Below are 27,271 nucleotides of genomic sequence, written 5' to 3' on the forward strand. Positions count from 1 at the left end.
TTACTCCCATCAACTCACCGCTGCCCGCTACGCCACCTGGATATATCTACCCATTCACATTCACTTGTAAATAAATACTCACCTTCTTCCTACTCTCCTTGTCCTGGTCTGCTTCTGGGTTCGATTTTGAAAGAACGTGACAGAACGATCCGGCCAAGGATGAACCCAGCGGACCTGGACTCCGTTTGCCATGCCATTACCCAGCAGGGGAAGACATTGGGACAACACAAGACGGCGCTACAGGAGATAGCGGGTTCAATCCAGAACTTATCTGCTAGCTTGACACAAATCCAGGATCAGCTCAGTTTGCCGGCGATTCATTCACCACCTGTTTCACCCATCTCACCTGCCGTGTCTGGTGCGGTTTCCTTCCGTGAACCCAAGGTACCGACGCCTGATAAATATGAAGGGGATTTGGGAAGATGCAGTTTCTTATGCAGTGTGGGTTAGTGTTTGATCTGCAGCCCCATTCTTACGCCACTGACAAGGCTAGGATAGCCTTTGTTATTGAACTGCTGCGTGGAAGAGCTCTGAATGGGCTTCAGCCGTTTGGGAACGACAGGAGACCTGCATGGCTTCATACCAGGAGTTCACGGGAGAGATGAAAGCTTTTGACCATCCAGTCCGAGGTAAGGACGCAGCTAAACGTTTGTTCACTCTTCGCCAAGGAGCTCGCAGTGTGGCAGACTTTATGATCGAGTTCAGGACATTGTCTGTGGAGAGTGGTTGGAATGAGGAGTCACTACAAGCGGCTTTTTACCAGGGGTTGTCGGAGCAACTCAAGGACGAGCTGATATCCTATCCAGAGCCTAGTGACCTAGACAGCTTGGTCACTTTATCTATTCGGGTAGATAATAGAGTCCGAGAGAGAAGGAGGGAGAAGCAGTGGGGCCCATCCAATCAATCAGCAACTCGGTTACCATTCGGTTCAGGAAGTGAACCAGAACGTATTGATCGTTATTCCCCACACGGGATTAGTGGAGGGTCTTGCCACCAGATCCTGAACCAATGCAAGTGGGGCGACACGGGCTAACTAAGGAGGAGCGCCAACGTAGACGTGAGACCAACAGCTGTCTCTACTGTGGTAGCTCGGGACATTACATCACCGCTTGTCCACAGCGCCCGTTAAACTGCCCGGCTCGCTAGTTTTGGGAGGAATTTTAGCGAGCCAGTTTCAACCTCTCAAAGATCCTGTCAGACCCCGTTTTCCTGCGACCCTTATGAATAAGGATCAGAGCTTAGAGATGAACGCTTTTATCGATTCAGGTGCCGATGGCAGCTTTATTGATGCCGACTTGGTGGAACAGCTGGGGCTTTCCAAGGAGCAATTGCCGGAAGCCATTGAAGCAACCACTCTGAACGGCAGTAGTCTGGCACGGATCACTATGAGGACTGAACCGGTTAAGATGTTGTTGTCGGGGAATCATTCAGAGTTTATCTCCTTCTTCATTCTGTCCTCGCCCCATGTTCCTCTGGTTCTTGGTTACCCCTGGCTGAAGGAACACAATCCCTCGTTTGATTGGGTGACGGGTAAGGTAACTAGTTGGAGCATTGATTGTCATGCTAACTGCCTTAGGACTGCCTGTTCTCCTGCCGTTTCCAGTCAGGTCAGTGACTCTGCTCCTCCTGATTTGTCCCTGGTTCCAGAAACATATCACGAGTTGGGTGAAGTATTCAGTAAACAGAAGGCTCTGTCCCTTCCTCCCCACCGACCTTATGACTGTGCGATTAATCTGTTTCCTGGAGCTGCCTTTCCCAAGGGACGGTTATACAGTATCTCTCGACCTGAACGTGAGGCCTTAGAGACCTACATCAGGGAGTCTCTAGCTGCAGGTCTCATTCGGCCCTCGTCATCACCTCTGGGAGCAGGATTTTGTTTTGTGAGCAAGAAGGATGGCTCTCTTCGACCGTGTATTGATTATCAGGGTTTGAATGATATTACGGTCAAGAACAAGTATCCCCTGCCCTTGATGAGCTCGGCTTTCGATTCTTTACAGGGTGCTACGGTTTTTACGAAGCTTGATTTACGTAATGCTTATCATTTGGTTCGGATCAAAGAGGGGGACGAGTGGTTGACTGGGTTCAATACTCCGATGGGACATTTCGAGTACCAGGTGATGCCGTTTGGACTGACCAACGCTCCTGCTGTGTTCCAAAGTATGGTGAATGACGTTCTGAGAGATATGATTGGTATTTTTGTGTTCGTTTACCTGGATGATATCCTCATCTTCTCGAAGGAGCTTTCTAGCCACGTTCAGCATGTCAAGCAGGTCCTGCAGCGGTTATTGGAGAACCGTCTGTTCGTGAAGGCTGAGAAGTGTGATTTTCACGCCCACACAACGTCCTTCCTCGGGTACATCATCTCCAGGGAGAGATCAAGATGGACCAAGAGAAGGTTCGGGCGGTTCGGGATTGGGTCCAGCCCGGTACGAGATTGCAGCTCCAGAGATTCCTGGGGTTTGCACATTTTTATCGGAGGTTTATCTGTGATTACAGCCGGGTGGCCGCCCCTTTAACTGTACTGACGTCTTGCACCAGAAAGTTCTGTTGGTCTCCTGAGGCAGACCGAGCATTTCTAGATTTGAAGAGCCGATTCACCAACGCCCCGATTCTCTCTCAACCTGACACTTCCCGTCAGTTCGTTGTGGAGGTGGATGCGTCTGATGTGGGGGTGGGCGCCATCCTGTCCCAGCGTAGCTCCACTGACGGTAAACTCCATCCCTGCGCCTTCTACTCTTGTCGTCTTTCTCCAGCTGAAAGAAACTACGATGTGGGTAACCGGGAGCTTCTCGCTGTGAAGCTTGCCTTGGAGGAGTGGCGTCACTGGTTGGAGGGAGCGGAGCAACCGTTTGTGGTCTGGACTGACCACAAGAATCTGGCTTACGTGCAATCGGCTAAACGTCTCAACTCCCGTCAGGCCCGGTGGGCTTTGTTTTTTGGACGCTTCAATTTTTTTCCCTGACGTTCCGACCTGGGTGAAGAACGGGAAGGCGGACGCCCTGTCCCGGATGTTCTCCAAGACGGAGGAGAGTGGGGCCAAGACTGAGACGATTCTTCCCCAGAACGTTGTCGTGGGAGCCGTTACATGGAGGATTGAGGAGGAGGTGATGGCGGCTCTTCGGACACAGCCCGGCCCGGTAACGGTCCACCCGGTCGGTTGTTCGTGCCTGAGTCGGTTCGTTCTGCTGTCCTTCAGTGGTCCCACGCCCCAGCAAGATAGCTTGTCACCCTGGTGTTGCTCGGACTATGGCGCTACTGCGCAGACGATTTTGGTGGCCTGCCATGGGAGAAGATACCCGGAGGTTTGTTGCCGCTTGTCCTGTTTGTGCGCAGAATAAGAGTACCAATCGGGCCAGCTCTGGGATTCTTCACCCCCTACCTATTCCCCGGCGACCTTGGTCGCATCTGGCCCTGGATTTTGTCATGGGGTTGCCCTCTTCTGTTGGTAACACGGTTATTCTGACCATTGTGGATAGATTCAGCAAGTTTGCCCACTTTGTTCCCCTCTCCAAGCTGCCTTCTGCCACTGAGACGTCGAGATCCTGGTTAGGGGTGTTCCAGGGTCCACGGGTTGCCCTGTGACATTGTTTCTGACCGTGGTCCTCAGTTTACATCTGCTGTCTGGAAATCCTTCTGTTTGGCCATTGGAGCTACAGTCAGTCTCACATCTGGTTTCACCAATCTAATGGTCAGGCGGGAGAGCCAACCAGAAGATGGAGTCCACGCTGCGCTGTCTTGTTTCCTCTGGATCCCACTCTGGTCCTCTCAATTACCCTGGGTCGAGTATGCTCATAATACCTTCATCTGCCACTGGGATGTCTCCCTTCCAGTGCCTGTACGGTTACCAACCTCCCTTGTTTCCTTCTCAGGAGCGGGATCTCTCGGTTCCTTCTGTCCAGACCCACATTCGTCGTTGCCACCGCACCTGGCATCGGGCCAGGAAGGCCCTCCTTAAGGTTTCTGACCGGTATCAGATCCAGGCGAATCGTCGCCGTATTCCTGCCCCCGCTTATACCGTCGGAGATAGGGTTTGGTTGGCTACACGGGATCTTCCTCTACGGACTGAGTCGAGGAAACTGTCACCGAAGTTCATTGGTCCGTTTGTAGTGGAGAAGATCATTAATCCTGTTGTGGTCCGACTCAAGTTGCCTGCTACACTAAGAGTACATCCCACCTTTCATGTCTCCTGCCTCAAGCCGGTTCTCCTCAGTCCTCTGTTGCCCCCTCCTCCTTCGGATGATCGGAGGTGGTCCTGTCTACACGGTGCGCCGCATCATGGACTCCAGACGGCGGGGTCGCCTGAGGGCACATGCTCTCTAGTAGGCTTAAATTAAAGATATGGAAAAAAGGTGTGGCAATATAGTCCACTATTATCCTCAGTAATTTTCCATCTAGATTGTCAGACCCCGGTGGCTTGTCATTGTTGAAAGACAACAATTTTTTCACTTATTCCACACGGACTTTACGAAATTCTAAATTACAATGCTTGTCTTTCATAATTTGGTCAGATATACTTGGATGTGTAGTTTCAGCGTTTGTTGCTGGTATGTCATGCCTAAGTTTACTATCTTGCCAATGAAAAAAATCATAAAAGTAGTGGGCTTTGATGAATGAGCCATCTGATTCAGTTAATGATGGAGCAGAGTTTGCCTTTTTCCCCAAAATTGTATGTAAGGTTCTTCAAAGCTTTTTATTATCATTCTTTGTCATTTATCTTTGTTTCAATGTGTCGTTTCTTCTTTTTATTCAGTTTAGTCACATGATTTCTCAATTTGCAGGATGTTTGCCAATCATTACATTACATTACATTTAAGTCATTTAGCAGACGCTCTTATCCAGAGCGACTTACAAATTGGTGCATTCACCTTATGACATCCAGTGGAACAGCCACTTTACAATAGTGCATCATTTTAAGGGGGGGGGGGGGTGAGAAGGATTACTTTATCCTATCCTAGGTATTCCTTAAAGAGGTGGGGTTTCAGGTGTCTCCGGAAGGTGGTGATTGACTCCGCTGTCCTGGCGTCGTGAGGGAGTTTGTTCCACCATTGGGGGGCCAGAGCAGCGAACAGTTTTGACTGGGCTGAGCGGGAACTGTACTTCCTCAGTGGTAGGGAGGCGAGCAGGCCAGAGGTGGATGAACGCAGTGCCCTTGTTTGGGTGTAGGGCCTGATCAGAGCCTGGAGGTACTGAGGTGCCGTTCCCCTCACAGCTCCGTAGGCAAGCACCATGGTCTTGTAGCGGATGCGAGCTTCAACTGGAAGCCAGTGGAGAGAGCGGAGGAGCGGGGTGACGTGAGAGAACTTGGGAAGGTTGAACACCAGACGGGCTGCGGCGTTCTGGATGAGTTGTAGGGGTTTAATGGCACAGGCAGGGAGCCCAGCCAACAGCGAGTTGCAGTAATCCAGACGGGAGATGACAAGTGCCTGGATTAGGACCTGCGCCGCTTCCTGTGTGAGGCAGGGTCGTACTCTGCGGATGTTGTAGAGCATGACCCTACAGGAACAGGCCACCGCCTTGATGTTAGTTGAGAACGACAGGGTGTTGTCCAGGATCATGCCAAGGTTCTTAGCGCTCTGGGAGGAGGACACAATGGAGTTGTCAACCGTGATGGCGAGATCATGGAACGGGCAGTCCATCCCCGGGAGGAAGAGCAGCTCCGTCTTGCAGAGGTTCAGCTTGAGGTGGTGATCCGTCATCCACACTGATATGTCTGCCAGACATGCAGAGATGCGATTCGCCACCTGGTCATCAGAAGGGGGAAAGGAGAAGATTAATTGTGTGTCGTCTGCATAGCAATGATAGGAGAGACCATGTGAGGTTATGACAGAGCCAAGTGACTTGGTGTATAGCGAGAATAGGAGAGGGCCTAGAACAGAGCCCTGGGGGACACCAGTGGTGAGAGCGCGTGGTGAGGAGACAGATTCTCGCCACGCCACCTGGTAGGAGCGACCTGTCAGGTAGGACGCAATCCAAGCGTGGGCCCGCGGAGATGCCCAACTCGGAGAGGGTGGAGAGGAGGATCTGATGGTTCACAGTATCGAAGGCAGCCGATAGGTCTAGAAGGATGAGAGCAGAGGAGAGAGAGTTAGCTTTAGCAGTGCGGAGCGCCTCCGTGATACAGAGAAGAGCAGTCTCAGTTGAATGACTAGTCTTGAAACCTGACTGATTTGGATCAAGAAGGTCATTCTGAGAGAGATAGCGGGAGAGCTGGCCAAGGACGGCACGTTCAAGAGTTTTGGAGAGAAAAGAAAGAAGGGATACTGGTCTGTAGTTGTTGACATCGGAGGGATCGAGTGTAGGTTTTTTCAGAAGGGTGCAACTCTCGCTCTCTTGAAGACGGAAGGACGTAGCCAGCGGTCAGGGATGAGTTGATGAGCGAGGTGAGGTAAGGGAGAAGGTCTCCGGAAATGGTCTGGAGAAGAGGAGGGGATAGGGTCAAGCGGGCAGGTTGTTGGGCGGCCGGCCGTCACAAGACGCGAGATTTCATCTGGAGAGAGAGGGGAGAAAGAGGTCAGAGCACAGGGTAGGGCAGTGTGAGCAGAACCAGCGGTGTCGTTTGACTTAGCAAACGAGGATCGGATGTCGTCGACCTTCTTTTCAAAATGGTTGACAAAGTCATCTGCAGAGAGGGAGGAGGGGGAGGAGGATTCAGGAGGGAGGAGAAGGTGGCAAAAGAGCTTCCTAGGGTTAGAGGCAGATGCTTGGAATTTAGGGTGGTAGAAAGTGGCTTTCACAGCAGAGACAGAGGAGGAAAATGTAGAGAGGAGGGAGTGAAAGGATGCCAGGTCCGCAGGAGGCGAGTTTTCCTCCATTTCCGCTCGGCTGCCCGGAGCCCTGTTCTGTGAGCTCGCAATGAGTCGTCGAGCCACGGAGCGGGAGGGAGGACCGAGCCGGCCTGGAGGATAGGGGACATAGAGAGTCAAAGGATGCAGAAAGGGAGGAGAGGAGGGTTGAGGAGGCAGAATCAGGAGATAGGTTGGAGAAGGTTTGAGCAGAGGAAGAGATGATAGGATGGAAAGGAGAGAGTAGCGGGGGAGAGAGAGCGAAGGTTGGGATGGCACGATACCATCCGAGTAGGGGCAGTGTGGGAAGTGTTGGATGAGGAGCGAGCGAGAGGGGAAAAGGATACAAGGTAGTGGTCGGAGACTTGGAGGGGAGTTGCAATGAGGTTAGTGGAAGAACAGCATCTAGTAAAGATGAGGTCGGGCGTATTGCCTGCCTTGTGATTAGGGGGAAGGTGAGAGGGTGAGGTCAAAGAGGAGAGGAGTGGAAAGAAGGAGGCAGAGAGGAATGAGTCAAAGGTAGACGTGGGGAGGTTAAAGTCGCCCAGAACTGTGAGAGGTGAGCCGTCCTCAGGAAAGGAGCTTATCAAGGCATCAAGCTCATTGATGAACTCTCCGATGGGACCTGGAGGGCGATAAATGATAAGGATGTTAAGCTTGAAAGGGCTGGTAACTGTGACAGCATGAAATTCAAAGGAGGCGATAGACAGATGGGTAAGGGGAGAAAGAGAGAATGACCACTTGGGAGAGATGAGGATCCTGGTGCCACCACCCCGCTGACCAGAAGCTCTCGGGGTGTGCGAGAACACGTGGGCGGACGAAGAGAGAGCAGTAGGAGTAGCAGTGTTATCTGTGGTGATCCATGTTTCCGTCAGTGCCAAGAAGTCGAGGGACTGGAGGGAGGCATAGGCTGAGATGAACTCTGCCTTGTTGGCCGCAGATCGGCAGTTCCAGAGGCTACCGGAGACCTGGAACTCCACGTGGGTCGTGCGCTGGGACCACCAGATTAGGGTGGCCGCGGCCACGCGGTGTGGAGCGTTTGTATGGTCTGTGCAGAGAGGAGAGAACAGGGATAGACAGACACATAGTTGACAGGCTACAGAAGAGGCTACGCTAATGCAAGGAGATTGGAATGACAAGTGGACTACACGTCTCGAATGTTCAGAAAGTTAAGCTTACGTAGCAAGAATCTTATTGACTAAAATGATTAAAATGATACAGTACTGCTGAAGTAGGCTAGCTGGCAGTGGCTGCGTTGTTGACTTTGTAGGCTAGCTGGCAGTGGCTGCGTTGTTGACACTACACTAATCAAGTCGTTCCGTTGAGTGTAATGGTTTCTACAGTGCTGCTATTCGGGGGCTAGCTGGCTAGCTAGCAGTGTTGATTACGTTACGTTGCGTTAAAAGAACGACAATAGCTGGCTAGCTAACCTAGAAAATCGCTCTAGACTACACAATTATCTTTGATACACAGACAGCTATGTAGCTAGCTATGTAGCTAGCTACGATCAAACAAATCAAACCGTTGTGCTGTAATGAAATGAAATGAAAATGTGATACTACCTGTGGAGCGAAGCGGAATCGACCGGGTTGTTGAGTGCGGAAGTTCTATTCAGTAGACGTTGGCTAGCTGTTGGCTAGCTAGCAGTGTCTCCTACGTTAAGGACGACAAATAGCTGGCTAGCTAACCTCTGTAAATTAAGATAATCACTCTAAGACTACACGCTCTAAACTACACAATTATCTTGGATACGAAGACAGCAAAGACAACTATGTAGCTAGCTAACACTACACTAATCAAGTCGTTCAGTTGAGTGTAATAGTTTCTACAGTGCTGCTATTCGGTAGACGGTGGACGTTTGCTAGCTGGCTAGCTGCTGGGCAGATAGCAGTGTAGACTACGTTAGGACGACGAAATACGAAGTTGCAATAGAAGTGCTGACTGTTTCACTTTGTTGTCCTCTTTCTTTTCCTTTTTCTTCTGTCCTTCTTTTGTCCTTATTTTGTCTTCCTTTCTTCTGTTAACTAGATATTTGTTGTTGTTATTCTTTGTAAGCTAGCTAGCTTCTTCCAGGAGAGTCCCTAGCAACTGCTTAGCAACAAGTAAACAATTCTGCTAGCAATTCAGCTAGCTAAGATAACTGTACAATTTTATGAAAAATAGTTACTTTTTCAAAAGCCTGTCTTTTTTGGTTTGTTCCTTGTTTTGTCTTCTATTGAGTCTTGCAGTTTTCTCTTGATTCTTTTCGATGTACTTCACTCTAAAAAAAACATTTAATTCTCAATATATACAGGAGCTAATTTTTCAGCAGCTGCTCAATTTAGAACTCCGGAACCAAGAGTTCAGTTGTTCAGCCAGACCTATTTGCCATTATTTTTCCCTCATCCTTCTCAACCATACCATTTTTCAATTCCTCATCAATCCACTGGGATTTAACAGCTTTTACAGACAAATTGAGACAAAGATCAGATCACGTCAGAGGTTTGGCAGGGTGCCAGCAGCATTTTTTGTGCGCAACAGAGTGTGTCAGCCATTTTCTCTCTCAATCCTAGTGAAGAAACTACAGTCCTCTTGACATATTATTGATTATTTATTAAATAAAACAGCTTGAGGATTGATTATAAAAACGTTCGACATGTTTCTCATGAACTTCACGGATACTATTTGGAATTTTCGTCTGCCTCGTTGTGACCGCTCGAGCCTGTGGGATTTCTGGACATACGGCGCCAACCAAATGGAGGTATTTTGGATATAAAAATACTCTTTATGGAACAAAGGGAACATTTATTGTGTAACTGGGAGTCTCGTGAGTGCAAACATCCGAAGATCATCAAAGGTAAGCGATTATTTTTTATTGTTTTCTGACTTTCGTGACCAATCTACTTTTATGCTAGGTGTATGTGATTTTTTGTCTACTGAGATGTTCTTACATAAACGCTTGGATAGATTTTTCCAAAAAGCTTTATTGAAATCTGACACGCCAGATGGATTAACAACAAGCTAACCTGTGTTTTACTATATTGCACTTGTGATTTCATGAAAATGAAATATTTGTAATAATTTATTTTGAATTTGGAGCTCTGCAATTCAGCTGAAGTTGATGACAATTATCCCACTAAAGAGATAGGTGCACCAAGAGGTTTTAATGGGTGCATGCTTATTAGAAACTGGGATAAGCAATTTCATAAATGCGTGCAGCATCTGGTTTCTCCTCATTACTCACCACAGAGCAGCAAATATTATTTACATCAACATAGAAATCCCCCGTTTTATTAAATAACTGAGACACACAAATGACTCGAGGGAACAAGAGAAAAAAACCTCTTCCTTAGCATTCTCCTCACTCTGCTGCTGGCCTTCTGACGTTACGCTCCTGAAGTTTCCAGTAAAAGGCTCCAACAGCAGTCGGCAACCATTTCCATTTGTAGTGCCAGTTTATCTGACCATTTCTACTGATCTGGTGCCAGTTATAATTTTCATATGCACATTTTACTGGAACAGTTTCCTTTAATTTATAATAGTAATAATAATTATAATAGTCTTTATCTCAAAATCATGATCTGTGGTTAATCTGTATTCTACGTATATAAATCAAAATTAAAATTATGCAAATCTAAATAACTTTTATTGACATTGCCAACTATGTAAAAATAGCCTACATAATGCCAACAAATAAAAACAGCTAGAAAATATCCAGATAAAAATAAATCACATTGGCTGCGCATGGCCTGTCTACATAGAACTTGAAACAATATATCAGCTATCACCTAGGTCTGTCCGAAACGTGATAGCAATATTGTATAAAATATTCTGGGTCCTCAGTTTCCTGCACCAGTGAGTTTGGGACAGACACAGCTGTAGGCTATTTGTGAAAGGGATAAAAAGTTATCAGGTATTTTATGACATTTCCACTGGATCAGACAATTACATTTTCCCCTTTCATGTTGAGTGGTTATCAAGAGTGAGAGCTGGAAATATTTTACAAATACCTTGAGGAACTATTGTCATTCGCCAATTGATTTTAGTAAGACTTTGTTTACTTGCTGTTTGAGGTGAAGAAAAAATTACTTTGAGAAGCTCCACAAATCATTAGTGGTGGTGTGTAAATACTATCAGACATCCCCAAATAGGTGCATCGCTCTCTGCCCTCTGTGTTTGCTAAAACGCAATTTGGTTGCAGAAACTCCTCCATGCTAATGTGGAAACCACTCCATGTAGGACCCATAACTTCTCCTAACAACAACATAGACCTACTGTAGTACCTATAACTTCAATAACATAGACCTACTGTAGGACGCATAACTTCACCTAACAATAACATAGACCTACCGTAGTACCCATAACTTCACCTATGAAGGTGTGTATAGGCACTTTTCACCAGAAAGGTGCCTATATTGGAGACCAAACGTTGTCTGGCACATTGCTTAGGATTCCAACAACTTTAAAAACTTATTTCTAGCACACATACGTCGATGTTACTACTAATGGGAAAACAAGACAAAATGTGACTTGTTGTTCACATGACTGTCTTAAGACAAATGTCAAATAATTAAAATTCATTACTGACATCATTGTTTGTTTAACATCATGGCTACGGTGTTGGCATCACCTTTATACAGTAGATTTTTGCTGTTATGGGCCTTAAACCATCTGTTTTACTTTTTGTTCACACAGGAGAGAGACGTGACTATTGTGGATCCTCTGGGGGCCCTCAACAACCTTTTTTATTTTACCTTTATTTAACCAGGTAGGCTAGTTGAGAACAAGTTCTCATTTGCAACTGCGACCTGGCCAAGATAAAGCATAGCAGTGTGAACAGACAACACAGAGTTACACATGGAGTAAACAATTAACAAGTCAATAACACAGTAGAGAAAAAAGGGGAGTCTATATACATTGTGTGCAAAAGGCATGATGCTGATGAGGCAGAGAATAGTCTCTCCACGTCAAAACACCTCAAGAAACACCAGCAGAGACCCACAGGGAAGAAATCTCATTTCTGCTCTGACTGTGGGAAAGGTTGCAAATCTTCGTCAGAACTTAAAATACACCAGAGAACACACACAGTAGAGAAACCATACTGCTACTCTGACTGCAGGAAGAGTTTCTTAAGATCAGATTCACTAAAAATACACATGAGAATTCACACTGGAGATAAATCCTATAGCTGTGATCAATGTGGGAAGAGTTTTCCTACATCTAGCTTTCTGACTTCACACCAGAGAACACACACAGGAGAGAAACCTCATAGCTGTACTCAATGTGACAAGAGATACTCTGATTAAACATCAGAAAATACATGGAGGAGTTGTTTAATGATATCATTGAAATAATGTCACAATGTAGAATGTTTTAACATTGTAGTAGGAGTATTTTAATGATGTTCTACCTTTTCGTTTGCCCTGTTCAATTGATAGCAGCATGATATGGATATTGTCCTCAGGGGAAAATCCAGGCTCTGAATTGAAAGAGTATTATTTACAAAAAGTGACTAACAAAAAAAAGAGCTGTGTTAAACTAATTGTGTTGGTGACCCACTTGAATCAAAATGCAACACTTCAAAATGTAGCTAGCTGTTTTCTACAAGTTAAAAAAAATACATGTAATATGATAATTGTTGCAGATGTTTGTGTAAAAACACAAGGACGCAGTATAATAAATGAGTCTATTATCTATTTTATTAATAATCTAACATCACTCCAGTATTTATTTACAACATTCAAGTGCTCATTGTCTTTATTCCACTACTGAAGAAGCATGACTCAAATCACCTACTCATATTTCAAACAGCCAGCCTGACAAAATATACATTTTTTTATTATTCCATGCCTCACCATTAAGTGAATTATTGTCAATGCATATTAACAAAGGGGTGAAAAACATTTGGTTTTGATTTTCATATTTACAATTTGTAAAATTTAGTAATCATAATTATTTAATGCAACCAGTTGACCATTTTTGGGACAACTATAATTGACAATGTTGCCCTGCTTTTTGGTACAATTATATTGACATTGTTGCCCTGCTTTTAGAATATCAGGATTCATTCTCAGATGTGCCAACCCAAATGTACTAGAGCGTGACATTGGGGACTGGGCCCGATCCAACAACATGCCTATCTACTGAACCCTGAAAAGAGAGAGAAGCTCCGCAGTGAGGTGGAAAGTTACTACGGATATTGCAGGTGTTGGTTGCTGATTGTCTCATGGGTGGGCAGTCAGCAAGTTTAGGGTTTAGCCAATGCTTTGCCATGGATCACAATTTATTTTGTTCCAAGAGTACGAGAGTTCTAGAAGCTTGTGGGAGAAAAATATAGGATATATTTGTCTTAAGGTGGAGGGTGTTACAGGCTTTGGTTTTTAGCACTGATTGGTGTCACCTCGTTAGTCAGTATGTGTTACACCTGTGCTGGTGTAGCAGTGTAATGTTGTTCCACCTAGATTATGCACCAAGCTGCACACAAGGACCAATTCAAATAGGCCAGGTCAAGAGGGGATGTTAATAATTTGATAATAATAATTCAGTGTATTTTTTAAATTTAATTACAGCTGCATAACTAACGTTTTTCATACACTTTTATTGTGTATATGTAACAGTATAACTTTACGTCCGTCCCCTCGCCCATACCCGGGCGCGAACCAGGGACCCTCTGCACACATCAACAACAGTCACCCTCGAAGCATCGTTACCCATCGCTCCACAAAAGCCACGGCCCTTGCAGAGCAAGGGGAACTACTACTTCAAGGTCTCAGAGCAAGTGACGTAACCGATTGAAACGCTACTTAGCGCACACCGCTAACTAAGCTAGCCGTTTCACATCCGTTACACTCACCCCCCTTTTGACCTTCCTCCTTTTTCCGCAGCAACCAGTAATCCGGGTCAACAGCATCAATGTAACAGTATAATTTTAAACCGTCCCCTCGCCCATACCCGGGCGCGAACCAGGGACCTTCTGCACACAACGACAACAGTCACCCTCGAAGCATCGTTACCCATCGCTCCACAAAAGCCGCGGCCCTTGCAGAGCAAGGGGAACTACTACTTCAAGGTCTCAGAGCAAGTGACGTAACCGATTGAAACGCTACTTAGCGCACACCGCTAACTAAGCTAGCCGTTTCACATCCGTTACATATACATATGATTGTAAAAGTTTTGTATATTTTGGTTTGGCCCATCGCGGGTTATCTGTATTTCCATACCCCCTTATTGTTCTCTTTTGCCTGACCTTCGGCTAGCAAGGTGCCTGAGAGCTAGGACTGCGTCAAGGGTTAACATCATGTGTGGTGTCTCTTCGTGTGCAGGGCAAATAAAAATAATTCAACTAGCAGACCTTCAGTTGTGGCAGCATCCTAATTAAAAGTACACAACGCAGAATGAACCAAGCTACACTGGCTTGTCCATCTCCTTAGTGGGAAGGTGTTTCACCTGAGCAGTCTTTCAGTTGTTCTTTGTTTTTTTATCCTCAATATTTCTGTTTATTTTCATAGTTTTTTCCTGTGAAGCCATTGTGTTGCATCCATGTCTGAAATGTGCTGTATAAATAAAGCTTGATTTGATTTGCACATATTACAAAACAAATGAACCCAATGACTGACCAATCAACAGACTGTTGGTCCCTCTTAGTATGAAAATCAGTATCAACCCCACTTTTCAAGCCTGCTGAAGGCGTGGTGGAGTGGTAAACACCACCCCCGTCTCTACCAGGGGCTTGAGGTGGTCTCTCACAGCTTTGATTATGTCATGTTCTGTGGCCTTGCCGTTCCATTTCTTGACTGCCCCTGCAACACAGAAACACATTTAGTCATATTACATATCATATAAAACACTGGATATGGAGCATCTATGGCCTCAGTTACACCTGGCACCTAAATGTGACTTCTGTCATCTGATCACTCCAAGCTGCATTAGGTTCAGATCTACCAGGATGGGCCTTTGACATAGTCTGGACACAGTCAAGCCACTGAATATGCATAAGCAATGTAAAGAGATGGGGCGTTTCTAACTAAATGCTTGTGTTCTTAGCTCCAACAGTACAGTATTATCTAACTAAATGCTTGTGTTCCTAACTCCAACAGTATTATCTAACTAAATGCTTGTTTATAGCTCCAATAGTCCAGTAATATCTAACTAAATGCTTGTGTTCCTAGCTCCAACAGTGCAGTAATATCTAACAATTTCACAACAAATACCTAATACACACAAATCTAAGTAAAGGAATAAGAATATATAAATATATGGACGAGCAATGTCAGTGGCATAGACAGATACAGTAGAATAGGATAGAATACAGTATATACATATGAGATGAGTAATGCATAAACTAAGATACAGTAGAATAGGATAGAATACAGTATATACATATGAGATGAGTAATACATAGACTAAGATACAGTAGAATAGGATAGAATACAGTATATACATATGAGATGAGTAATGCCAGATATGTAAACATGCAGGAGATCCATGAAGGAAAGATAGTGATGGTGCTCAGCGACGTTGTTGCAAATGGTGGGGAACAACCAATTTTGGCATTTTTAAAATAATTGTACCCCCATTTTTTTCTCCACAATTTCGATAATGTGATGTCTACAGTGCTGTTGGCTGTTCGTCATTGACCTTGCGTAGGCCTAAACACTGGTATACACTGATTTTTAAGGCCATATTGGGTAAAATGCCATTTTATCTCTGTTCTTTTTTTTTGTCAGATCGGTAAATAAATATAAATGACGGTCCCCTTCTCATTTGCTTCTAACAGTACCAAATATTTGAGCAGGTCATGGTAGAAATTGTTTTAATTACTCAGCTCCGTGGTCCTGGAATTCTTTCCTGAACATTTTAAAATTTGATGATCTAGTTTCGTTGGTGGAGCTTAAACACTTGATCGATGTATATATCATAGAAGAGTGTAATTGTGTTTAGGACAGCTGTTTTTAGTCAAGACTTTAGTGCTTTTAACGAAAATGTTATTGTTGTACTGTGTGTGTGTTTATAGCTTTGTTTAATGTTGTGTTAGTTTATGTAAGTTGTTTTGTCTGAAACGTTGTTCCCCCTGCTGCTATTGGACCAGGTCTCTCTTGGAAAAGAGATGTTATTTCAATTAGAAAAACCTGTATAAATAAAGGTAAAATAAAAATAAAAATATTGTCTCATCGCTGCAACTCCCCAAAGGGCTCAGGATTCGAAAGTCGAGTCATGCGTCCTCTGAAACATGCCCCGCCAAACCGCGCATGTTAACAGCTGCCCGCTTAACCCGGAAGCCAGATGCACCAATTTGTCGGAGGAAACACTGTTCACCTGACGACGGAGGTCAGCCTGCAGGCGCCACAAGGAGTAGTAAAGCCAAACCCTCCCCTAACCTGGGCAACGCTTGGTCTATAGTGTGCTGCCCTATGGGACTCCCGATCGCAGCAGGTTTGTGGTACAGCCCGGGATCAAACCTGGGTCTGTAGTGATGCCTCTAGCCCTTCAATGCAGTACCTTAGACTGCTGCACTACTCAGGATGTGCGTCTTTCAGCCGACGCTGCCAGCGTGACGTATAATCTAGTGGACGGTTCTTCAGAAACAGCTCGTCAACCACCTCGGTAGCTTGCTAGCCAACATAGCCGAAAAATTCAATCTATTTAGACGCTTTTGGTGTATATTACCTACTGTGTTTTAGACACACTTATATCGTATCTAATTGTTTACCTATTTAATTTAATATTACGTTATTTTGTATTAGTCAGCTATAGTAGCTGGCTGGTTAAGTTAGCACTAGCTTCGCTAATGATAGATAGCTAACATCCCCGAACATGAGCTCCCTAAACTACTCCCCTCCTGTTAAAGCAGAGGTCTCCTGGACGGAGAAAGAAGCTCTGGGTCTGAACATTGTCGTGAAAGATGAGAAGGAAGAGGAGGATCTCACAGTAAAACAACAAGTAGAGGGTGAGGCTGTTACAGTGAAAGAAGAGGGAGACGTTTCAGTTAAAGAAGAGGAAGCCGCGTTCAGAGTGAAAGAGGAGGATGTTACAGTAAAGGAAGAGAAAGAGGAGGATGCAGTTTTAAGAGTGAAAGAGAGGGGGGAGATGACTGTCACATTAAAAGAAGAAGAGGTGGAGAAAGGAGATCTGATTAACACCAGTAAGTTCCGCCTTAAATTTGTTTTTAACTTTGGATATTCGTAGTTCCCTCGTCAATACCTCTTCAACGGAGGGCTCTAGGGTGATGACTGATATGTCTAGAATCAGACGACGTAGAGAACAAGCTACCCCTTGTTTTCTCCGTTCCGTTTCCAAAAAGTGACTTCACATATATATAATTGAGAAGGGTCTATCTGCTGGCCGCAGACTGGGGGGCATGTAGTGATTTTCATGTAGTGATGATTTACTACACACCGTGCCCCCCAATAGTGCCATGTGAGAGTTGGGTTGGCTCCACCAAAGATTATGGATATACTGACAAGATGTCTCTCTGCCCTAACAAGGGGAGTCGTTGTCCACAAAGCTTCACTGTGGGTTGTCTATCTTCCGCCTATCCTTTCTTTGGATTGGTGGATACATCTTATTATTGTAATCTATTGTTTATATTCTATGAGGGTTGTTGTCGTCAACCGCCTGTATTCAATGAAGAGAGAGAGATGCTAAGCTACAAGCATGAATATGCATAGCGATCTGGAGACAACTCCTGTAGTGTTTTTATCAAAGTTGTCGGTATGTCACATGTCCACATAACAACTTAATCATTATGGAACTTCTGTTGGATCCAGTAAACCTCACGTAGCAAATAAGCCATTCATTTGGTTGTTGACCAAATTTGACACTTTCCACATTGGGTTGATAATTGTTTCCACTTGGATACAACCTACTGTAACCTGCTGGCTTGACCTAGAGAGTTACAACCTACTGTAACCGACTGGCATGACCTAGAGAGATGCAACCTACTGTAGCCGACTGGCATGACCTAGAAAGATACAACCTACTCTAGCCTACTGGCTTGACCTAGAGAGATAAAACCACTTGGATACAACCTACTGTAACCTACTGGCATGACCTAGAGAGATAAAACCACTTGGATACAACCTACTGTAACCTACTGGCTTGACCTAGAGATTTACAACCTACTGTAGCCGACTGGCATGACCTAGAGAGATACAACATACTGTGGCCTACTGGCGTGACCTAGAGAGATAAAACCACTTGGATACAACCTACTGTAACCTACTGGCTTGACCTAGAGATTTACAACCTACTGTAGCCGACTGGCACGACCTAGAGAGATACAATCTACTGTAGCCGACTGGCATGACCTAGAGAGATACAACCTACTGTAGCCTACTGGCATGACCTAGAGAGACACAACCTACTGTAGCCTACTGGCATGACCTAGAGAGATAAAACTTACTGTAACCTACTGGCATGACCTGGGGCGGCAGGTTAGAGCGTTGGGGTAGTTCAAATCCCTGAGCTGACAAGGCACAAATCTGTCGTTCTGCCCCTGAACAGGCAGTTAACCCACTGTTCCTAGGCCGTCATTGAAAATAAGAATTGGTTCTTAACTGACTTGCCTAGTTAAATAAAGGTAAACAAATAATAAAATACAACCTACTGTATTCTACTGGCATGACCTAGAGAGATACGACCTACTGTAACCTACTGGCATGACCTAGAGAGTTACAACCTACTGTAACCTACTGGCATGACCTAGTGAGATACAACCTACTGTAACCTACTGGCATGACCTAGAGAGCTAAAGTTTTACATTCCTGGATTTTAAATGAATATTTCCCAGTAATAATGATAATTTGTATCTTCCTATCCACATGTGGGATCCCTCTCCTTTGTTGTCCACTCTACACCAATAACAGACAACTACAATCATACAGCCTGGATGCAGCCTGGATTCGAACCAGGGACTGTAGTGACGCCTCTTGTACTGAGATGCAGTGGCTTAGACCGCTGCATCCGGGTGTGTGTTAACTATTTAACTGTACTAGAATGCTTAAAAGGTAGCTAAAATTTTAAATATCGGTTATCGGAATCGTTTTTTGGGGCAAGGAAAATATTGGATATCAGTATTGGCCAAAAAAATGTAATATCGGTCTCAGGATATTGCTGCGAGAAAAAACCCTCTAAGCTCACACAGCTCTCCTGCACCTTTATCAGATCCTCAGCGATTCACGTCAGCCTCCAGAGAGGTAGTCAGGTGTAAAGTGCTGCAATCATCATGGTGTGGAACTGTTGTTTTCAGTGAGGCAATAACAGGCACAGTCTCGTTTCACAGATTAGTTCAATCTGCTTTGAATGTATCAGAAACCTCTTCTATTTAGGTCTGAATTGTAGCAACTACCTCAGTTGAAATTAAATCTGTCTCCGAGCATAGTAGCTTGATGGTCTCGAATAGAGGTCGACCGATTATGATTTTTCAATACCGATTATTGGAGGACCAAAAAAGCCGATACCGATTAATCAGCCGATTTAAAAATAATAATTAAAATAGTTTTTATATATATATATATATATATAAAAACTATTTTTTATTATTATTATATATTTATTTGTAATAATGACAATTACAACAATACTGAATTAACACTTATTTTATCTTAAAATAATACATCAATAAAATCAATTTAGCCTCAAGTAGATAATTTCGTTTAAATAATGCAAAAACGGTGTTGGAGAAGAACGTAAAAGTGCAATATATGTGCTATGTAAGAAAGCTAACGTTTCAGTTCCTTGCTCAGAACATGAGGACATATGAAAGCTGGTGGTTCCTTTTAACATGAGTCTTCAATATTCCCAGGTAAGAAGTTTTAGGTTGTAGTTTTTATAGGACTATTCCCCTCTATACCATTTGTATTTCATTAACCTTTGACTATTGGATGAAGTTATAGGCACTTTAATATTGCCAGTGTAACAGTATAGCTTCCGTCCCTCTCCTCGCTCCTCCCTGGGCTCGAACCAGCAACAGAACGACCACAGCCACTACATCGAAGCAGCGTTACCCATGCAGAGCAAGGGAAACAACCACCCCAAGGCTCAGAGCGAGTGAAGTTTGAAACGCTATTAGCGCGCGCTAACTAGCCAGCCATTTCACTTCGGTCACACCAACCTCATCTCGGGAGTTGATAGGTTTGAAGTCATAAACAGCGCAATGCTTGACACACGAGGAAGAGCTGCTGGCAAAACAAAACACACAAAAGTGCTGTTTGAATGAATGTTTACGCGCCTGCTTCTGTCTACCACCGCTCAGTCAGATACTTAGATACTTCTATGCTCAGTCAGATTATATGCAGCACAGGACATGCTAGATCATATCTAGTAATATCATCAACCGTGTGTAATTAACTAGTGATTATGATTGATTGTTTTTATAAGATAAGTTTAATGCTAGCTAGCAATTTACCTTGGCTTACTGCATTTGCGTAACAGGCAGTCTCCTTGTGGAGTGCAACGAGAGAGAGGCAGGTCGTTATTGCCTTGGACTAGTTAACTGTAAGTTTGCAAGATTGGATCCCCCCAGCTGACAAGGTAGAATTCTGTATTTCTGCCCCTGAACAAGGCAGTTAACCCAACGTTCCTAGGCCATCATTGAAAATAAGAATGTGTTCTTAACTGACTTGCCTAGTTAAATAAAGATTAAATAAAGGTGTAAAAAAATAATAATTGGCAATTCGGTGCCCAAAAATACAGATTTCCGATTGTTATGAAAACCTGAAATCGGCCCGAATTAATCGGCCATTCCGATTAATCGGTCGACCTCTACTCTCCAATGTTCATTTTAGCGCTCCCAGACAAAACCGCACACCCGGTTCAAAGTGCAAGTCTCTGGGCTTTCAGTCTCAGGAGAGGGTGGTGATGAAACTGAGTCTTGATTTTAATGAACTCCCCCAAACAAGACCAAATCTTAACAAATCATAGACTTATGTTTCACAAGTTTTGCCACACAGTACAGCACAGTAGACAATTTAGTAACTAGATACTCTGTTTGTCTTTGACAGGAGAGAGACCAGACTCTCCCTCTGACAGCGGGAAGAGTCCTTCAGGGGAATCAGACCCAGAGAAGAGTTCTTCAGGGGAATCAAACCCAGAGACGTCCTTCAGGGGAATCAGACCCAGAGAAGAGTCCTTCAGGGGAATCAGACCCAGAGAAGAGTCCTTCAGGGGAATCAGACCCAGAGAAGAGTCCTTCAGGGGAATCAGACCCAGAGAAGAGTCCTTCAGGGGAACCAGACCCAGGGAATAGTCCTTCATGGGTATCAGACCCAGAGACGCCCAAAGCAATAGGAGGACATCACTGCTCCCACTGTGGAAAAGTTTTAACAAGTTAGGGAGCCTGAAGAAACATGAGGACACACACAGGAAAAATACTTTCCAATGTTCCCAGTGTGGAAAAGGTTTTCTTTGGTTATATCACCTGCATAGGCATGAGAGGACACACACAGGATAAAAACCTTTCCAATGCTCCCAGTGTGGAAAAGTTTTAAGGACTTAGGGTACCTATTAATACATAAGAGAATACACTCTGGAGAGAAGCCTTAACACTGCTCCAAATGTGGAATTACTTTTACCTGGTTAGTAAACATGAAATCTCATGAGAGAATACACAGGAGAGAAGCCTTATCAATGTTCCCAGTGTGAAAATAATTTTAGGGGTTTAGTGAACCTGAAACAGCATGAGAGGACACTCCCACAAGAAAATCCCTACCAATGCTCCCTGTGTGGAAAGAGTTTTACCAAGTTAGGAGGTCTGACAAGGCATGAGAGGACACACACAGGAGGGGATAAGACGTACCACTGCTCCCTGTGTGGCAAGAGATTTATCAGGTTAAGGAATCTGAATAAGCATGAAAGAATACATACACAGGAGGAGAAGACATACCACTGCTCTCATTGTGGAAATACATTTTCCCAGTCAGAGGACCTGGAATCACACAAGAGAATAGAGAGGCTGTGTTCTGATTTATGTTTTTGACTTAGAATGTGTTTTTGTTTATCCCACTTTAAATCATATTGTTTATATGAATTCTTATTCAACAATAGACGTGATTTTGTATTTCGAGACATATCTAAAATAAGATTAAATTGTTAAAATGTGTATTTTGTTTTGATTCGTTGATATATTGGATTCAAGAACCCCTAATGTTCAGTATATGGTTTGGATATTTTAAAATGGTGGCCTGAAAAGGGTGATTATTTTCTTCAACAACGAGAAACCCTCTTTTCACGTCACTTTTCATACAGCTACGATCGGAAGTGGCTTTTTTTTGTAGCAGGTTAGGATAATTAACGTAGCAGGTTAAGAGACTGAGTTTAAGGTTAGCGAAAATGCTCTCCTGTGGAAATCACTTCCGGTCGTAGCTGTATCAAAGTGGCGTGAAAAGAGTGTATCCCCAACAATAACAGCAAGCCACTTTGGTAGCGAGAGAGCCAAGAAAGACAAAATACATATTTTGGTGTATATACTCACTGTGTTTTAAACACACTTCTGTCATCTTCTGTCCTATAGCTGTAGGCCTCTGTCTGTTATTAAAGATCTCTGCTCAGCCTATAAACATGAGATTATCTATTATTATAGAGCTCTGCTCAGCCTAAAACATGGCATTATCTATTATTATAGATCTCTGCTCAGCCTAAAACATGGCATTATCTATTATTATAGATCTCTGCTCAGCCTAAAACATGGCATTATCTATTATTATAGATCTCTGCTCAGCCTATAAACATGACATTATCTATTATTATAGAGCTCTGCACAGCCTAAACCATGGCATTATCTATTTTTATAGATCTCTGCTCAGCCTAAAACATGACATTATCTATTATTATAGAGCTCTGCTCAGCCTAAAACATGACAGTATCTATTATTATAGAGCTCTGATCAGCCTAAAACATGACATTATTAGTATAGAGCTCTGTTCAGCCTATAAACATGTCATTATCTATTATTATAGTGCTCTGTTCAGTCTATAAATATGCCATCTATTATTATAGATCTCTGCTAAGCCTATAAACATGACATTATCTATTATATATATCTGATCAGCCTATAAACATTATATTATCTATTATAGAGCTCTGCTCAGCCTGTAAACATGACATTATCTATTATTAAAGAGCTCGCATGAGAGCATGATCATAATACTGTAGTCTTCTGTCTTTATTATAGAGCTCTGATGTAATCAAACCTATTGTTTTGATGGATTTCTTCTCATTAATCTCTTAATGGATCAATGGTAAAAAAACAAACACTACTCAGACAACAAGGGAGCAGAGTGTTCCATGGGTGGCGCTATAATAAGCATTCAAAGTCTAGGGCTTTTCTCAATTAGAGTTGCTCATCTCCTCCATCCTTTCTGGCCTTCTCTTGAAAAAGGTCAAAGGTAATCGAAGAGAGGCAAACTTGATGAAAATGTGCTTGTGTAAAATGAGACTCCTCCTTTAATCTCGCTTCAGAAAATTATGTTTCCACTGTGGAATCCCAAAATAAATGCTAGTTGGGTCATTCTACTATAAAATATACTATACTACTATATTCCTACTATTATACTATACTACTATATTCCTACTATTATTCTATACTATACTACTATATTCCTACTATTATATATACTATACTACTATATTCCTACTATTGTATATACTATACTATCTTACTATATTCCTACTATTATAGATACTATACTACTATATTCCTATTATATATACTATATCCCTACTATTATATATACTATACTATCCTACTATTTTCCTACTATTATATATACTATACCATACTACTGCATTCCTATTTTTTGCTATACTACTATATTCCTACTATTATATGTACTATACTACTACATTCCTACTATTGTATATACTATACTACTATATTCCTAGTATATTCATAGTATATTCATCCTCCTTTCGCTGCTCATGCTGTCGCTGCCGTGTCTTTCTCTTCGACTCCATTCTCCTATAGCCCTCTTTGCACTGCTCCAGCGAATCCCAGGCGGGCGCTGGCACTCTCTCTGGGTCGACCGCCCACCTGTCTATTTCTTCCCACGTAGTATACTCCATACTTCTGCTGTCCATAACGTCCTCCCCTCGCTGCTCATGCTGTCGCTGCCCGTTAACACGCTGCTCGGTCCGTGTGTGGTGGGTGATTCTGTAACGGCGTTCTTCGTTTGTCGAAAGAGAGTCGGACCGAAATGCAGCGTGGTGGTTACTCATGTCTTTAATGAATGAATCGCGGTACATGAAATAACTGAATACAAAATACAAAACAACAAAACGGAACGTGAAACCTAATACAGCCTATCTGGTGAAACTACACAGAGACAGGAACAATCACCCACGAAATACAAAGTGAAACCCAGGCTACCTAAATACGGTTCCCCATCAAAGACAACAAGAATCACCTGACTCTGATTGAGAACCGCCTCAAGGCAGCCAAGCCTATACTAGACACACCCCTAATCAACCACAATCCCAATGCCTACAAAAAACCCAATACGACAATACAATAACCCCATGTCACACCCTGGCCTGAACAAATAATAAAGAAAACACAAAATACTAAGACCAAGGCGTGACAATACTATATTATACTATCCTACTATATTCCTATTATTATATATTCTATACGACACTTCCATATTCCTACTATTATATATACTATACTACTATATCCCTACTAGTATATATACTATACGATCCTACTATATTCCTACTGTTATATATACTACACTGTACTACTATTTTCCTACTATTTTATATACTATACTACTGCATTCCTACTATTTTTTGGTATACTGCTGTATTCCTACTATTATATATATTACTATATTCCTACTATTATATATACTATACTACTACATTCCTACTATTGTATATACTATACTACTATTATATGTACTATACTATACTACTACATTCCTACTATTATCTATACTATATTATACTATCCTACTATATTCATACTATTATATATACTATACTTCCATATTTCTACTATTATATATACTATACTACTATATTCCTACTATTATATATACTATACTCTCCTACTATATTCCTACTGTTATTTATACTATACTATACTACTATATTCCTACTATTGTATATACTATACTATACTAAATTCCCACTATTATATATAGTATACTATTATATATACTATACTACACTACAATATTCCTACTATTATATATACTATACTACACTACAATATTCCTACTATTATATATACTATACTACTATGTTCCTACTATTATATATATATACTGTACCATACTACTACATTCCTACTATTTTTTGCTGTACTACTATATTCCTACTATTATATATACTACTAAATTCCTACTATTATATATACTATACTACTACATTATCCTACTATATTCCTACTATTATATATACTATGCTATACTTCTACATTGCTACTATTATATATACTATACTACTATATTCCTACTATTAAATATACTATACTGTATTACCATATTCCTACTATTATATATACTATACTGTACTACTATATTCATACTATTATATATACTATACTACTATAGTCCTACTATTATACTATACTATACTACTATTTTCCTACTATTATATATACTATAATTTACTACCATATTCCTAATATTATGTATACTATACTATACTACTGTATTCCTACTATTATATATACTATAATTTACTACCATATTCATACTATTATGTATACTATACTAATATATTCCTTATTTTGTATATACTATACTACTATATCCACACTTGTATATACTGTACTACTATATTCCTACTATTGTATATACTATAATATACTACTATATTCCTACTATTATATATACTATACCACTATATTCCTACTATTATACAGTGTAGCAAAAAAGTATTTAGTCAGCCACCAATTGTGCAAGTTCTCCCACTTAAAAAGATGAGAGAGGCCTGTAATTTTCATCATAGTTAAATTCAGAAAATCACATTGTAGGATTTTTAATGATATATTTGCAAATGATGGTGGAAAATAAGTATTTGGTCAATAACAAGAGTTTATCTCAATACTTTTTTTTATATACCCTTTGTTGGCAATGACAGAGGTCAAACTTTTTCTATAAGTCTTCACAAGGTTTTCACACACTGTTGTTGGTATTTTGGCCCATTCCTCCATGCAGATCTCCTCTAGGGCAGTGATGTTTTGGGGCTGTTGCTGGGCAACACAGACTTTCAACTCCCTCCAAAGATTTTCTATGGGGTTGAGATCTGGAGACTGGCTAGGCCACTCCAGGACCTTGAAATGCTTCTTACGAAGCCACTCCTTCGTTGCCCGGCCGGTGTGTTTGGGATCATTGTCATGCTGAAAGACACAGCCACGTTTCATCTTCAATGCCCTTGCTGATGGAAGGAGGTTTTCACTCAAAATCTCACGATACATGGCCTCATTCATTCTTTCCTTAACACGGATCAGTCGTCCTGGTCCCTTTGCAGAAAAACAGCCCCAAAGCATGATGTTTCCACACCCATGCTTCACAGTAGGTATGGTGTTCTTTGGATGCAACTCAGCATTCTTTGTCCTCCAAACACGACGAGTTGAGTTTTTACCAAAAGCTATATTTTGGTTTCATCTGACCATATGACATTCTCCCAATCTTCTTCTGGATTGTCCAAATGCTCTCTAGCAAACTTCAGACGGGCCTGGACATGTACTGGCTTAAGCAGGGGGACACGTCTGTCACTGCAGGATTTGAGTCCCTGGCGGCGTAGTGTGTTACTGATGGTAGGCTTTGTTACTTTGTCCCAGCTCTCTGCAGGTCATTCACTAGGTCCCCCCGTGTGGTTCTGGGATTTTTGCTCACCGTTCTTGTGATAATTTTGAACCCACGGGGTGAGATCTTGCGTGGAGCCCCAGACCGAGGGAGATTATCAGTGGTCTTGTATGTCTTCCATTTCCTAATAATTGCTCCCACAGTTGATTTCTTCAAACCAAGCTGCTTACCTATTGCAGATTCAGTCTTCCCAGCCTGGTGCAGGTCTGCAATTTAGTTACTGGTGTCCTTTGACAACTATTTGGTCTTGGTCATAGTGGAGTTTGGAGTGTGACTGTTTGAGGTTGTGGACAGGTGTCTTTTATACTGATAACAAGTTCAAACAGGTGCCATTAATAACGAGTGGAGGACAGAGGAGCCTCTTAAAGAAGAAGTTACAGGTGAGATCCAGAAATCTTGCTTGGTGACCAGTAGGTGACCAAATACTTGTTTTCCACCATAATTTGCAAATAAATTCATTAAAAATCCTACAATGTGGTTTTCTGGATTTTTTTCCCCTCATTTTGTCTGTCATAGTTGAAGTGTACTCATGATGAAAATTACAGGTCTCTCCCATCTTTTAAGTCTGAGAACTTGCACAATTGGTGGCTGACTAAATACTTTTTTGCCCCACTGTATATACTATACTACTATATTCCTACTATTATATATACTATACTACTAAATTCATACTATTATTTGTACTATACTGTACTAATA

At 42.6% G+C, this 27,271-nt stretch overlaps 3 protein-coding genes across 5 annotated transcripts in view; all 3 read left to right on the top strand.

The window, feature by feature from the left end:
• LOC127914382 (uncharacterized) overlaps positions 1 to 27,271 on the top strand; it is a 402,938-nt gene that overhangs the window by 234,052 nt on the left and 141,615 nt on the right. The window lies entirely within an intron of this gene.
• The window catches only part of LOC118365091 (zinc finger protein 501-like), a 289,246-nt gene that overhangs the window by 226,942 nt on the left and 35,033 nt on the right, over positions 1 to 27,271 (top strand). The window lies entirely within an intron of this gene.
• The window catches only part of LOC118365116 (gastrula zinc finger protein XlCGF17.1-like), a 148,289-nt gene continuing 137,016 nt past the window's right edge, over positions 15,999 to 27,271 (top strand). Inside the window, exons 1-2 of one of the 3 annotated variants that reach the window (XM_035747074.2) lie at positions 16,043 to 16,902; positions 20,762 to 21,858. In XM_035747074.2, the coding sequence (XP_035602967.1) occupies positions 16,575 to 16,902; positions 20,762 to 21,006 (573 nt within the window). In that variant the 5' untranslated portion in view covers positions 16,043 to 16,574 and the 3' untranslated portion in view covers positions 21,007 to 21,858. Of the gene's footprint in view, positions 16,903 to 20,761; positions 21,859 to 27,271 lie in introns of those variants that run through there. The other 2 variants (XM_035747073.2, XM_052490221.1) reach the window with 2 other exon arrangements.

The sequence above is a fragment of the Oncorhynchus keta genome, chromosome 32, assembly GCF_023373465.1.
Source record: "Oncorhynchus keta strain PuntledgeMale-10-30-2019 chromosome 32, Oket_V2, whole genome shotgun sequence".
Lineage (NCBI taxonomy): Eukaryota > Metazoa > Chordata > Actinopteri > Salmoniformes > Salmonidae > Oncorhynchus > Oncorhynchus keta.